Source organism: Phaenicophaeus curvirostris, chromosome 1 (assembly GCF_032191515.1).
Source record: "Phaenicophaeus curvirostris isolate KB17595 chromosome 1, BPBGC_Pcur_1.0, whole genome shotgun sequence".
Classification (NCBI taxonomy): Eukaryota; Metazoa; Chordata; class Aves; order Cuculiformes; family Cuculidae; genus Phaenicophaeus; species Phaenicophaeus curvirostris.
This window is the reverse complement of record NC_091392.1, coordinates 74,886,039-74,901,890: the sequence shown is the minus strand read 5'-3', so window position 1 is coordinate 74,901,890 and position 15,852 is coordinate 74,886,039. Positions and strand designations below refer to the sequence as shown.

The window sequence follows — 15,852 nt, the reverse complement described above, 5'->3', positions numbered from 1 at the left end:
AATAAACCTACAACAGCCAAATATGGGAAGCAGGTTATGTGTCCCAAGCTTAAAGTTTTTTCTCAGAAAGTCACGTAACAGAGACTCAGGCTAAAAATCATCACCCTGTTTCAGTATCTAAATGCCAGTGCAAACTCACCTGGGAATTTTTGAACTAACTGAAAATAAATATATCATTGACTGACTTTCCTCTTCTGCCATTCATAATTGAAACACAAAATATGTAGGTGGAAGAAAAATTAAAATGAAACACAAATTTCAGCTATGCCCCAATCCTAACTTAAACCATGAGCCACTGAAGCATCATCTGGTTTGATGCACTACAGCCACAGTAACAGCTATGGTTGCATCTACTGTTCAATGCAAAATCAGATATTCATTTGGTTAATTTAAAATTACCAGTAGTACCCTGACTTCAGCAAAGCCAAAAGCTGAACACAAGTGAAATCTAATTCAGCAGTGTATGAAAAGCAAAGCTTACATATGGTATTAAGATTTAAATTATGTTTAGACTTTCAAAGCATTGTATAATAAAATCTATTCCAATCTAAAATCTACTAAACTGACTACATTGGTGCATGATTTCACACTATGTCTGCTTTGGGCTGACTGAAATTTTCTAAACTCTGAGTTTTTTGGATGATAACTATCATCATCAGATAAAACAAGAAAAAATTTAACCAATTGTAATTGCATTTTTTAAAGGTATAAAAAATGCTGGAAATGTTTGTATGTTCTAAACTGTTAAAATTTTCAACATAGCTTTAAACAGTTCTTTCAAGTTCAAATTATTTTTATTTACAGAATAGATTTTAACAGTTTTCCACTGTTAAATAACCAAATATATTTGTTATTCAAATTCCTTTGATATCCAAAGATATGTTATTTAGCCCCAAAGACCCTCGATATTACTGAATCCAAGTACCTCATTAATTATTAATGTAGATACTCTGCAAGAGGGGAAATGGTAGCGTTCACATTTTATAACTGGGGTAAAGAAAAACTAAGTTACTTGTTCATCACACGTAGTCCTTTACAAAAGCCCATATCTCTTCAGTGAGAAATGACTTAACGCCACTAACAATACTAAATGCAAAAGGAGAATACTCTCAGCAGCAACACCAAAAACACTGGCTTTCGTTTAGAAGACCATATCTACAGTTGGTAAGGTCTGAACTCTAAAACCTAGTGAACATAGAGGACATGAGATGCTCCATGTAAAGGAATTAAAGAGGGCCAACTGGTCATTAAAATCAGACAGACAAACAGGACTTTCTGAGACCTCATGCCCTATACCTTTCCTTCAGTAATTTTCATGTATTCTTTTATATTTAAACTAAATGGTCACAGTAAGAAGACGGTGTAACTTTTATTGCCGGGGGTTGCAAAGATTTTAATTGAAAGCCACTAACAAGAGTACTAGGAAATACTGCCCTGTGCAGCATTTTCAGCATTCATTACTTAAAAATGAAAATAGAGACCAGTCTAAGGAGGACCAGCAGTATACTTGATGATCTGGTTCTACTCATTATGCTCCACATCACGGTGGAGTAACAAAACCTGCCCCCGCAATACATTCCAACCCTGAAGAATTGCCCAATCCATTGTCTTGATCTGCTGAAGGAAAACAGACAAGACTTCCCTGCCTGACATAAACAAAAAAAAATTACAGAGTTAACTTTGTTACTTACCAAATCTTCCCATCATCATCCTGTAAGTCAGAGCATTCAAAAATACTGAGTTACTTCATGAATAATCACTTTGAAAACATAAGACCATAGGCTTTAACGGGCCCTTTCCTGCAAGACGCTGAGAGCTAACAACTCCTACCAAATCAGGAGGATGAGTATGTCACAGATCAGACCCAATGTGCTGCAGGAATGTGTCTCCAGTGGACCACAAGTGATGTCAGGGAGATACATTTAAAATCAATTGAAATCCATAGTTATGTTTTACACACAATTATAATTTCTTATGCATAATTTTTTATGAAGACTGAATGTCCTTCTGTGTACAGTTGCCACAAATACAGTTATCAGACACTACACCACACAGCTTAGAAAGAGCAAGGTTATCTATCTCAATTTAATCTGTTTTCTCTGAAGAGAGAAAGCATACGTAATATCCAGATATTATTTACATAAAACTGCCACATATGAATTATAATCACAGCCAGTGACATCACTAGACACACACAGATGTTTATCAGTTGGGAATCAGGTCCTGATTTGCACAGAGGCCTTTGAAAGTATTCAATGAATGTTGGATTCTGCTGATCATTGCAGTTTCCATAGCTATAATTATATCTGGATATGCAACATATTAAACAGCAAAACAGTAAAATTCTTACTATTGTGTAATATTAAATAACTTAATAAATAACTTAATAAAACACAAACACACATGCAAATCTGTAAACATCTTTCCTGCTAAAAAATGTCTAAACCCCACGCTGCAGATCACATGTTAAAAACCACATCTGAAGGGCAGGACAAGTTAACTACATTGTTCAAAAGTGAGGGGAGGAATTTTGGCCCACAAACCTGGGGCAGACCTCTGATCCTATAAGAACCACTGAGATCTTCAATGTCCACACAGGGATGTTATGAGCTCATTTTTGAATGTTTCCATCTGAATGATCTTCCCCACTGAGCTAGCTACATGGTACTTCATTTATCTTCAAATTCATAGAAAGTTGAGCCAACTGTATAGGAAGCCAATACACTGATAAACTGAAGGAGCGCTCATGGAAGCCCCTCTTAAAAGAGTTGCCTTCAGGCCATGTGAAGGAAACTCTCAGCTTTTATTTGCAGCCAAAGCACATGTCTAGCACTGTAAAAACATATAGCATTCATTGCAAAAACTGGAGAGGAAGAGGTTTATTTATTTTGTTTATTTTTTACGAGCTCTAGTCCTGAGGTACTACTGAAAAGAGATATGCTCTCTCCTTTTGATTTTAACAGGGTATCACTTCAGTTTTGAGAGGTATTTCAAAGACCTGCTTTTTCTCAAACTAATTCTTCCCCAAAATATCTACATTGGCCCTTCACTTGAGAGAGACAACAGCACTGGGCAGAAATTAGTTACACATGGCTACCTCCAGAAGGCAGAATGAAAAAAAAAGTCCAACAAAGGTCACTTTCAATGAACTATTTAGTTAAAAGCTTCTGTAACACAAGAATGTCAAGAAAAGGTTCTGTAACACGAGAATGCCAAGAAGACACTTTTCTCCTTTGTAACATATTTTCAGAGACCAAGTTGTTTCTATATAGTTAATGAAGCACCATATTAAGGGATTTTATTAATTTAGCAGGACCAGGGGAAATATTAAGTCTCTCTTTCAACTTTGTAAATGTTCTCACATCATGCACTCCAACCATACTTTAAAGCTAAAGGGTTTTGTGCTTACTCTGTCGTAGTTGTCAGCTCCTCTGTAACATGAGAGGTCTGCAGGAGGCCTTCACGTTTCTGGAAAGGAAGACGGAGTTAGAAACTGAGATGGCAATAGTAAAGGAGCAGCTCATTAGGGGCTCTGCAGCATTCAGCACCTTTCAGAACCCCAGAGGAGAAAACTGGATAAAGTATGCCTTCTCTGTTTTGTAAAGGTGAAACAGCTGACACAGGAGGGCTTACTCCCAGAACAGTGGCATTTATCAGGCTGACAGTCAAATAGATGTTTGGGAAATGTGTGTGTGTATATATAGAGATATATATTTGCAGCAAACAAGCTCATTAACAACTCTCCTCCTGAGACCAGAGTCAATATCATGCCTGGAACACAAATTACAGAGAGTTTGTCAGCCCCATCTTAATTTCCCTGAGGACACTCATTCATTCAAGTCACTATGTCAACCAGCAATCTGACACAATTGGCAGCCTGGCTCTCCAGAGAGGCCTGGGGCTGAACTAACTGGACGGCTGCCCCTAGGCCAGAGCTCCAATGTGCTGCTAAAGCTCTCAGGGCATAGGGGCAGCTTTCCTAGAACAGGCATGTTATTTGATGCCACCAGACACATGCCTGTCAGGAACACATCCACCAAGAAAATGTAGGGGTCATAAAAAGCCCAAACAGTGATTTCACAACAAATAGTATCTCCCTGTTACCAGGTTTTCTCTACTTGGTATAATTTTCTGCATGAATATGAAGGAGTATCCTACCCAACACAGATTTAGCATGTAGTGAGACTCAGTTTTAAAACTGCTTTATAACAGCTTCCTCAGCTCTGTTAAGACACAGTCACCTAACACAGGTGGGGTCAAATGTTTCTGAGTTATGAAGCCATGACACATGCCTCTCAGAGCCTGGAAGTGCTTTCACTCAAGTAAAAAAATTTCTTAACCTATAGAGTCCCTTTTGAAACTATAGGTTATACCCTTATGCCTGAAGGGAGGAATGACTTTCCTCCCTTCTCTATGCTCAAGAAGTTGACACAAAGCGCTCAAATCTCAGCAGCCATCTAGGAACCAAGTCGTCAAAATGACTTATGTCAGGGATAATAAAGCTGCTAGCTAAAGTAAGCAGAGAAACCAGCCCCGGCCCAGGCACAAACTCTGTACACATATGCCATCTCAGTACTTTTCACCAGCTGAATCCCAAACAAGAACTCAGGATAAAGCTTTGAAGAGCACACATTCTAACTCGGAAGCAATTTAAGAAATAAAAATTGAAATCTAAAACCGAGTAAGAACTCCTTCCCTTCCACTCCCTACTCAATGAATGAAAGCAGCATTGCTTTCTCAAGACACCATCCAGGGAACCTGGCTGAAAGGGCAGTTGAGAGCCATGGTCTCCCACTACTGCGCTGTTACAGCTCCACACTGGAGCTAGGCCCTGTGCTGGATGCTGCCAGCTGGCCATGTCTTCACAGCCTTTCACTTCCTTATCATGCATATATCTCATCTTGCTCCCCTGAGGGAGCCACAGGAATGATATCAGAAGCTTTGGTGAATGCAGTATGACAGCGTGGATGGAAAAATGAGGAAGCACCTGACAGGGCAATGATTTCTTGCTTACAAAACAATGTTGTTTTTATTCCGTCCCATTACATCTCTGCTTTATTAACACAGGTTTATGGACCTTCCAGGCACCACATACCCCAGGGAGATGCTATAAACTGTGAACAAAAACTCAGTAAGTGGTGACTAGTGAATACCACCTCCAAATGCCTCATAGAAAAGAGCAATGGATGCCAGTACTGACTCCCCATTAGATGAAAACAGCAGCATTTCTGCATAACCCCCTCTGAGGCAGCTGGGAATGCTGCTCACACAGCAAGCCTAGGTTCCTCGGCTTTGTAATCCAAAAGCAAATGTCATCCTTTGATAAAATTTCGATTCCTTGTACCGCTGCCACCAGACACATTTATTCTTCATCCTGTCTTGCCTCTGACCTTTCAGTCTGCAACTCAAGACCACAAGGGAATTACTGTAAAAATATCTCTGATTTCCCAGCAGCACCAAGGTGGGACATGACGCAATTTAAAAAATGAAGACAAGGAAAGCTAAGTGCAAAATAAGGAAATTCCTGAGCCTCATAAAATAATCAACACAATGAGCCTTAAGAACAATTTTTACATGTATTCCTGAGAATGCTTTTGTTTTCCTGAATTAGGGTATTTCTTGCAAGTTTATGTTTCAAACATCAGGCAGTAGAATCACATGGAAGAAAAATCTCAGGATTTCCAGTTCTCACTGGAAGCACACACAGAAACCACAAAGTTTCTCTCCTCCCTGGCCTCACTGAGGAGCACTGGAACGGGCACATGCCGAGTGGCACCAGTATTAAAACATGTATCATCTTACACTCAGCTCAGCACTTGAACTAGCTATCAACAGGATCTTAACTAGAAGACCCACCTAAACCCTCACTCTGCTAGGACATGTATAACTTGGACATATATTGCCATTGTTACGAAATTTTCTGTTTCAAACAAAAAGAAACACCAAGAAAACCAATTCTGGAGGTTGATTTCAAGAACATTTGAAAGCAGGTTTCAGGAACTCTGCTCTTGAGCGGGGCTATCTCATGGTGTCCATTATAAAATAATATTTTTTTTTAAACGGTTTTCTGCTGGGTTAGTCTTCCAGTTATTTTAGGTAAGACTGACAAAAAAAACAGGTAGGTAAAAGTTCTTGGCAAAGAAGGTAAAGCGCAAAACTGTCTCCAAAACACTTGCAGGTTTCTGAGCAAACTAGGCAGTGCAAGACCAAAAAAGGATAGTGTATTGTTTAACAGATAGAGATCTAGCTACAGGTCTTTCTCAGACTCTAAATTAACTATTTTTAATGAAAAAAAATTAACAACTTTCAGTCTGTCACCTCAGAATGTTTTAGGAAGGGCAGAATTTAAGGGAAGGCCAGAATCACCACCAGTCTGTGGAGATCTTCACAAATACTTTCCATTAGCACACTGCTATCATAATATTATCTTACTTCATGGAGTAGCCCACAACACTTACACAAGCTAATAAAGTATTCTGCATTGCTCTGGGGTGGGCTATGGAAATGCACACAGCTTGACTAAGCAGTAACTTGCTAAGCCAGTATGACTTTTATTTTTAGTGCATAGTGTAATCACATCTTTTCCGGGCAAGAAGCATCTCATACATCTGCATAGTGTGAGGACAGCTCAACGAAGTTGATAATGATAATCCTAAGTGCCAAAGGCACCCATGAAAGTGAGACTTAACTACTTTTGAAAACTGCTGTGTGGGTGTATTCTTGCACAATACTCCCACAACATCTTGCAAGGTTTTCTTGCTGTGGGGTCAGTTCTGCAGACCTTACAAAGAAGTCACTTGAACTGTTGATTAATCCCTTTAAATACATATTCAAGCAAGAGGCATTTAAATTACAACCTCTCAGATCAGACATCTCATGTTAATTGTGATCTAGTTCGAGAGATCCTGATCATTACTGGGATCTGCAATAAAAGATTATTTAACAATAAATTGATAATAATAATGATAATTATCTTCTTAATAATAGTTTTCTTACTTGGATTAGGAACAATATTAACCTTATTACCATTCTTCTGTTTTGTCATTAGTATAACAAAGGCTAAATAAAATCTATTTCAAGAGATCCGTATTACTGAACCAGCATGTATTTTTAGATTAGATTATGGATGCTGAACTACAAAAATTCAATTTAGCAAACTATAAGGCAAAAGTTATCGTTCCAGAGGAAACATATTTCAGCTTATTCTGTGCCTGGCTTTCCGTTTAAATAAACAAAGCAAAGGGATAAGGAGGCTGAAACAAGCTTCCTCTCACCAGCTGAGGCCATAAGCTGAGGCCAGCTGAGGTAAGCTCACAGCCAGCAGTTGCCATAACCATCTCCAGGACTCCAGGCTCAAGGTCCAAGAGCAAGACCTTATAGCCTCTCTAGCTTAAATTAGTTCTTACTGTACTACTGCTCTGATACCTTCAGGCACTCCACTGGGGACACAGACATTGCTCTTTCTCTTTCTTCCCTAGTTTCTGTGAGCCTTTATTTCATCATGTCTTCACCTCAGCCTTATCTAGTCTCAAGATGCAGGGACTCCGGCGAACCACGTGCTCTCAGTAGGTGTCTTCTCTATATTCCTCCAACAGGAAAAGACGTGCAAACACTCCACAGCCTTCCTCTGCTACAGAGGTGGAGGGTCCTGAAGCTTGAACCAAAGACAAGGAAAGGGAGGCTTTGATTCTTTACCTAAGTTTTTTTCTCTGACTTATCAGTTACAGAAGACACTTCACTGTACTAGGCAGAAAGAAATTTCTAGCATCAGGATGACAGAGGACTGCTGACCATCTTGTATTTACATTCTTCCTCTCTATCTTTCCAAGGCAGTCAAAAGAAATTTAAAAAGAAATAAGTCTCTTATTTATGTTCATGTTACTCTATACCTAACTCACAGTTCTTAAAATGAAAGACCTATAGCAGCCTGAAAGCAGTTCAAAATCAACTCTTAAAGATAATACATACATTTACTGTGACCGAGGGAGTAGCCATCAATTACTTTTTTACATCATACCTCTAAAACATTCAAGCAGGCACCCTGGAAAATGCCATTATTTAAGTGTAAAGCAAGATGAGGCTTGCCTAATCAACCACCATGCAATTGCATCTTGTAAGGTGATCCACATTTGCAAAACAAGAGTCCAAGATCACATTATCTTCTTTACTCTTGAGAGCAATCCTACTACAGCCTGACAGCTCTAACAGTAAATAGCACACATAGAAAGTGCTTCCACATTCTGCTGCCAGCAGCTGAGGATGCCTTGTGACAACAGCACTAAGCATCACAGCCAACAGTCACAGCATGATCAGAGTGCCAGCTGGAACAGCTCTGCCTGGCATTTCAACAGCTGTCGAGAAAAGCAATACAGACTGTGCTGTCACAGAAGCTTCAGCTGGGATAGAATGCAAGATAAATAGCAAGAGTACATATGCTCCAAAAGTATAGTCTTTGGAGAACGAAAGAAAATGGCAAACGCCAAGCAGAGAAAGGAATAACTAGAGCAATATCCAGGGCAGGAGGGAAGAAGTCAGGGTTCTTCAGGTCAAATATCTTCTCCAAATCTAAGGAAAGCTAACAAAAGCAGAAGGCTATGAAAGAAATTATGAAAGTCTATTAGCATGCCCAGGAAAATAACATGTCTAAGTCTAAATAAGTCACTGGGGAAAAACAACATCACTAACAGGGTTTCCAGACTAGTGAAATTCTACGTGTATTACTGACACTACTCTTTCTTACACAAAATCCCATCAGATGTTTTTAGCTAGATATCACAGTAGCAGATGGGGATCACATGTAAGCACACCAAAAATGCATTCCCAAGACACACTAAACAGCTGGGACAAGACCTTCCTAAATTACAAGAAATCAGGCAGCAATGGATGGGAGCAGCCTAGTACTGCAGAGTCAGTAATAATCAATGATTGTTCTGATCAATTTCTCTTATGAGTTCATACTCACCCGTACAACTACCACTTGTACAGACACATGTTCAGGCAGTCGAATAGGAGCCCGGAAATGCATTGCCAAAGATACCAGAAGGTGAAGTATGGAAATCAGATTCTTGCCATGGATTGCTGCAGGGAACAAAGAAAATGAAGCAAATAAAAGAAGATTGAGGCCTTATTTTAAACAGCTCTTAAAAACAGGCAGGAAAAAGGCAGTGAAAATGTCTTTGGTGAACACTAGTCTTCTTTCTTTCTTCCTCTTTTTCCTAAATTAACAGGCCTACAATACAATTTTACAGGTAGCAAAGCCTAGATTCAACCTTCCCTTTGGGTTACATGCCTAGCAATGTACAAACACTTCAGTTCCCTCTCTAGTCAAAGACAACAGGCAGACTCAATCACTTGCCTTCTGAGAACTCTGCTTTTAATAGACTTCAAAAATATTAATATAGGCTTTCCTGGCAGTACAAGATTCACCCCACATACTACCTAGATGAAGGGACTTCACAAATTCCACTCTCATTTTTGGATTGTTTTAGGTCATGCGTGAACACAGGGTACTTTCTACTTAGCCTGTCAGAAGCTGAATCCTCCAGCAGGATGAAGGATCCTTTTACTCTCACTGTGGTCGCCTGAAGGATTAGACCACCCTCTAGTACTTGAAAGACTTAAGACATTTCACACATCTTTAGGGATTCAAATTCAGGAAGCAAACAAAAAACTTTCTAATGAAAGCATATCCTTAAAGGAACAAATAACTAAAATTATCCCATAGCCATGTATATCTGTCTCTAAATAAAGACCACAGAAGAAGGTACCAGTTAGTATCCATACATGGATGTGGCAACACCCTCTGCACAAGTAAATAAATAACTTTTAAAAACAAGCTGCATCACAGAGAATATGATCAACCTATTGATTATCACGTCCTCCCTGTTTGTGAAGCTAAGGCAAAAAGTATAACAGAGTCCTTACAGTCAACATTCCACTTGATTGTCCAGCCATGGGGTCGGAGCAAATCATGGACAGCTTCCAGGACCGTCTGCAACTTTTGTTTCTGACCAATTTCAGACTGGGTCACTTCTGCCACATTCAGTTTACGGTCAGCTAGTTTTTCTGTATTTGAAAGAGAAAAGGCAAAATCAGACTAAGGCCTGCGTGACAATAATGAGCACAGAGCACTAGGCAGAGCTGGACTCTGCTAGAAATTTTCCAAGAGAATTATTTTCTTCAAAAAACAGAGAGCTGAAAGCAAAACTTTCATCAAAGTGTGTCAATTCCAACAAAACCTGTGTAAGAAAACTGGTAAGGTCTGGCAGAACATGCTGATCAATCAGGTATCAAAACATATAACAGCTTTCAGATAGGTATCAAGCTGGCAATAGTATTTATTGTACCTTTCATTTTCTTTCAGTGCTGAAAGTATTTGGCATAACAGAGCCTTCACTACACAAGGAATCTGAACTGGTTTAATGGACTGTTGTAGTTTGAGGTAAATGAGTCATTTTTGTGACTAACTCAGTTGCTGTAAGTAACTTCATTTTTCTGAAAGCTAACTGCATGTTTTTTGAGACAGTGTTCTTCTCTAAACTGATAACATAAGGCATTGGTATGCAGAAAGGCCAATGCTTACACCCAACCAAGGCCATCCTCAAGTTAGCAGAAGAGGGGCTGCACCTGTGAGGAGTGGCGAATAGGACAGGTGCCCCTAAAGTGACCAACAGAGTATTCCATCCCATATACATCATACTCAGTACAAACTTGAGAGATCACAAGGGTCTAGCTCTTCTGCGATGGCTGACATCCAGTGAGGATGGATCTGTCATCTCTGTCTGGTTGTTCCTTATCCCAGATCCATGCATTCCTGAATCCAGTTCCCGAGTTCAGGTCCATCCTAGACATGGACCCATTCCTTTGTGTCTGCTTTGCAGCATTTGTGGTGACATATAGTAATTGAAGGGTGGGCTTGGGGTGCGATGTCATATATTGTATCTCTTTTATTACTTTCTAATTATGTTTCATTATTGTTATTGTTATCATTTCATTAAAACTGTATTTTAGTTTCCAACCCATGAGTCTTTTTCCTCTCATTTCCCTCTCCCCTTTACATGCAGAGTGTGGAGGGAAGGGATTTTGGAGGCTCAACTGCACGGTTTTAGCTGCTGAAAATTTGGCCATGTAGGGCTAAACCATGACATGGCCTTTTCTAACAACGAGCTAATTTAGGACAAAAACCGGGGAAACATTGCATGGACATTTACTTCAGCTTGACAAGTTTTATTTCATGTTAGCTGAAGATGTGAATTTAAGCTAAAACAAATTTTGCGTCCTCAAACCATCAAGAGTCACAGACTCGTAGAACCCACAGACTTGTACTAGCTTCTGAGAAAGAAGTAATTTGGTACAACTGCATCATTCTGTTATGACACTGCGTAATGGATGCACTCAATCCCTTAACCAAACTAGCAGTAACTTGGTGGAGGCTCCAAAGGATGTAAAAGGCCTGAGCCGTAGGCAGGACAGAAACTTCTCTAGATGCAAGATATTCTCTGGAAACCTGCAGAGAAGTAGAGTGACATAATGAGCAATGAGGCATATGACCTTGGAACATGTGATTAACACATGAATACCAGGTGGCTTTTCCAAGACTCATTCATCAAGGAACAAAGACAGTTCTGGGCATAAGGTATCTCATGCGTACCTTTCTCATCAGATGTACTTTTGACTACAAGGCAACCCCTTTTATCCCATAAACATGACAGCCAAAGTGAGTCTTTTTTGAACTATCCCTGCCAGGCAGCATGGTTGCATGGTAGTGATTTCCCTTTGAGCTGGGATGCCTCTCAAGGGTGCTCCTCAAAGCAGAAAGAATTTTTACCAGTGGTAGATATTTGACAAGCGACTGCTATTGCACATAACCTTGTACTGTGGTAACTTTGAATCATTGCTCAAAAGCTTGTGTCATACAGTTAGAGAGTGAACTCTGCTATCAAACTTTGTTGTCCCACTTTTACAACTTCGTATTAAAACCCCTTGCTAATACTTTTTACAGTGGTTCTTTCAGCAATCTAAATAACCCATTTGCAAAAAAATGATGTAATTGGAAGGATCCTAAATCAGAATTTGTGACACATTGTCACATCATGGTTGATTACTTCCAAAAATGAACTAAATCAGGAAATTTTGTAAAATGCCACTACTAAAATTTGAATTGTTTCTGTAATACAATTACTCATTGCCAAAGTCATGGACAAGTCATACTTCTCTTCCCCTGCATTGTGGCCCTTGCCAAAGACCACAGAAAGAGAGCTGAGGAAGGTGGGGTAGAGTCCTCTAGCCACAAGAGCAATGGGAAGAGCTGATCTCTTTTCTCCCTCTAACCTAAGGAAAGAAATGGCCAAACTCAGTCTTCTGCTGGGACTAGGTCAGGACTATTTCAACGTATTCAAATTATATAATATTATTCCAGTCTTTAAAAGCAAAAATCCCCACACTTCACCAAAACTGTTTTCACAAAATGGGAAGGTTTTCAATTCTAAGGATTCTTCCAAAACATTTCAGAGTCACCAAAACCTATTACTCCAATAATAGAAATACTTCTGCTCTCAAATTCAAGAGCATGTTTCTTCTGGACATTTAACTTAGACAAAGATATATATACATATTTTAAAATAAATGACAGAAATAGAGAAGTACTTCAATCACAGAATCATAGAATGGTTTGAGTTGGAAGGGACTTTAAAGATCATCTAGTTCCAACCCCCCTGCCATGTGCAGGGACACCTCCCACCAGACCAGGCTCCTCAAAGCCCCAACCAATCTGGCCTTGAACACTTCCAGGGATGGGGAACCCACAGTTTCCCTGGGCAAGCTGTATCAGTGCCTCACCACCCTCATTGTGAAGAATTTCTTCCTAACGTCTCGTCTAAAATTTTTCCCTCTCCAATTTAAAGCCATTTTCCTCATCGTATCGCTACATACCCTTGTCAAAAGTCCCTCCCCAGCTTTCTTGTACACTTTATTACACTTCAGGTACTGGAAGGCCACTGTAAGGTGTCCTTTGCCCCTTCTCAAGACTGAACAACCCCAATTCTGTTTTCAATAAATTTTAAAACTTGTTAATGTTCCCTGACACACTGCCGATCTATTATTTAAGGGGCATATGCAGAAAATTCAGTAAGCAGCATCCATTAGTATCAGTGGAATTTGCACTACTAGGTCCTCTTGCCCACTCTGACACATACCATCCCACATCCCAGACCACTCTTGAAAACATGTCATAAGTAAACTGAGAGTAGTCTGACTATTTGTCTTCAAGAAACAGTGTGGAATTACAATGACATTTGAACCTTCAAGTCTCTTTGTTTGCTAAAAGCACCCCCATAAATCAGTGCATTATCATAAAATTTTCTCCATCTTGCATGAACACACACATTGCAAAGATGTAAGAGGGTTGCAAAATGACAACTGCTTAACTGAGTAGGGCCTTTCATAAATCATTTGCACATAAGCTCACATTATGACTATGTGCCTGCTGCCATGCATTCTCTCTTTGTCATTTTTTTCCCCTAAAATTCTATCAGGACCTCAAAAAAACTCTCAGTCCAAAAGCTTTCAAAAGTAAACTATACTGAAAAGAACTTTTACCATATGGCTTCTGCTTGGTCCCCAACTATAAGCACAAATCTCATCACCTTTTTTCTGTCACATACTTCACCTGTCTGGACTATACTTAGGTCCATGAAACAGATACCTAAGAATCATCTGGCTTTCCTTCCCTTTCAGCAGAGAGCCCGAGAAAAACAGATGGAGAAGCTGACATGGCAGTAATTGGTTAAACAAACTCTCTCTCTGGTGAAATGGTGAGTTACTGCACAGACCTGCTGCTGTCTGCAGCTTTGAAAGATGTTAACTTTGGGCTCCTTCCAGTCTTTGGGGCCGCCTTCTATTGTGTGAACTCACCTAGCAGCTTTTGCAGCACCTGCCCATCGTAAAGGTCCTCTTCAAGCTGTTTGACAATGATTCTCTCTTCCACCAGCACATCATTAATCCAGTCAATTAGAACCTAAAATAGAGAAAAAGGAAACTAATGTCTAAAAACCACTGAAATATGTATCTTCCATTTGAAGCAATAATCAGGAATATAAAACAGAGTAAAACCAACCATATTTATTTATTTCCAAGTCACAAAGAAATAACAGACAAAGAGAAACTTTTGCTCTGTTGTTTTTAATTCAGGTCTTGCAGCTTAGCAATTTGAGTGCCCTAAATCTTTCCGTATTAAAATGTCTCCTTATTGCATCCTCTCTAAAGCAAGTAGAAACTAGCAGCTCTACAACAATAATCTTTGCTAGTATTTACATCCTTTAGATCCCAAAACTTATATCTTACCCATTTTATGTGAACAGCAGACCTGCCAACAGATCACAGGAAAGATTACATGATCTATATCCTGAATAGATGCGAGTGGCATGTCAGAAAGAAATGCTTCAGAGAGGTAAGTGTGAACAGTCCTGCTAACAGGAGCTACACAGAACCACTAGCTAGATTCCTGCCACTAGCAAGAGGACAAGACATTTTATCTTAAGCTGTTGCAGAAGTCTGGAATTAAAATTTTGGTCAAATGGGCCTGATAGCCATTCTAGAACATATGTAATAGTCCCCATGTGCTTACTACCTTAACTATAAAAATCGTTCAGTTGTCTGCAAAACAGGAATGAACATAAGGAACTCTTAAAAAGAAAAGGAACTAAAATAGCTAAAGAAAATAATTTCCAAACACTTATAGTCTTGAATGTTTGAAGTTGGCAGTAGTGCTTTCTTCCAATTTATTATTTGGAAAATTAAATTACTTAAGCAAAAATAATGTAGTTCTGTGGGAAGAGATGCAATGTTAAATGGTGCTAAATCCTTGTTTTCTATAAATGGAGAAGTGTATTGCCAATCACAGGCATGCAAAATCCATTAACTAGACACACCTAAAGCAACGAGTCTCATTTAATAATTCTGCAGCTTTTATTTTGTTTCATATAGAAGTGTGGGTTCCTTAAAGATACTTTGTCATTAGATCCCATACTTCTGCCTCTTCTTGGCACTCACAATGGCTAAAAAAGTTTTGAGCTTTTAACAGATAGAAGATAATGAAACAAAAGCAAATAAACAAGACAGGCTTGCACTGGAAAACACCCACCTTGCCAGTCCTAGGAAACATGAGCATTTGAATATGTTGGTCACATGGACATTTTGGTAATTCAGCTTGCCAACTGAGATTGATTGAATCTACCAACCTCAATTAAGTTGTGCTATGTATAGTATCCACAGAGAAGTTTACAATCCAAACATGAAACACTAATGCTTCACATACCTCTAATCTCCATCTTTAGTACTTCAAAAGCATTCTGAAAATGAGCAAGACTGAAACTTAATTCTAAAAATAGTGTAAGTGGCAAATTTTAGCTGGGTGAAATGGCAACCAGTTAAATCATGGAAAACAAGTACCAGCATCAGTGCTAAGGTATGTAAATCACTACTGCAGTCTAAGCAGTCCAGAGGGATGAAAAGTCTCTAATAAAACTGACTCCTCTGAAGGGCTTTATTTCAAAATACAGTTTTACTGATAAGTTATTCACAAGTAAATATCAGCAACTTGTATCAAAAGTGATCTTCTCTAGAGCAGGTAAAGGAAAATGGAGGTGATGTTTGAAGAAAGATGTGTATACACAAGGATGTGCTCTGCATCAGTATTACCCCCTCACTGCTCCCCTGTGACCTTGCAGGAATGTGATCTATCACTTGGGCCTTTCCCTCTATCAAATGGCCTCTGTTGCACAGTTACAGCTACCACCACTTTTCCGATACAAGCCACCAAGTTGTTCCACACTTTCATACACTTAATGCCATTTG

The 15,852-nt window shown here is 39.3% G+C and overlaps 1 protein-coding gene across 3 annotated transcripts in view; it reads right to left on the bottom strand.

The window, feature by feature from the left end:
- Positions 1-15,852, bottom strand: part of PARVB (parvin beta) — a 67,937-nt gene that overhangs the window by 16,381 nt on the left and 35,704 nt on the right. For all 3 annotated transcript variants that reach the window (XM_069864819.1, XM_069864838.1, XM_069864829.1), the window contains exons 4-8: positions 13,912-14,014; positions 9,925-10,065; positions 8,963-9,078; positions 3,410-3,468; positions 1,692-1,711 (exon numbers count right to left, since the gene is read on the bottom strand). In XM_069864819.1, the coding sequence (XP_069720920.1) occupies positions 1,692-1,711; positions 3,410-3,468; positions 8,963-9,078; positions 9,925-10,065; positions 13,912-14,014 (439 nt within the window). The remainder of the gene's footprint in view (positions 1-1,691; positions 1,712-3,409; positions 3,469-8,962; positions 9,079-9,924; positions 10,066-13,911; positions 14,015-15,852) is intronic.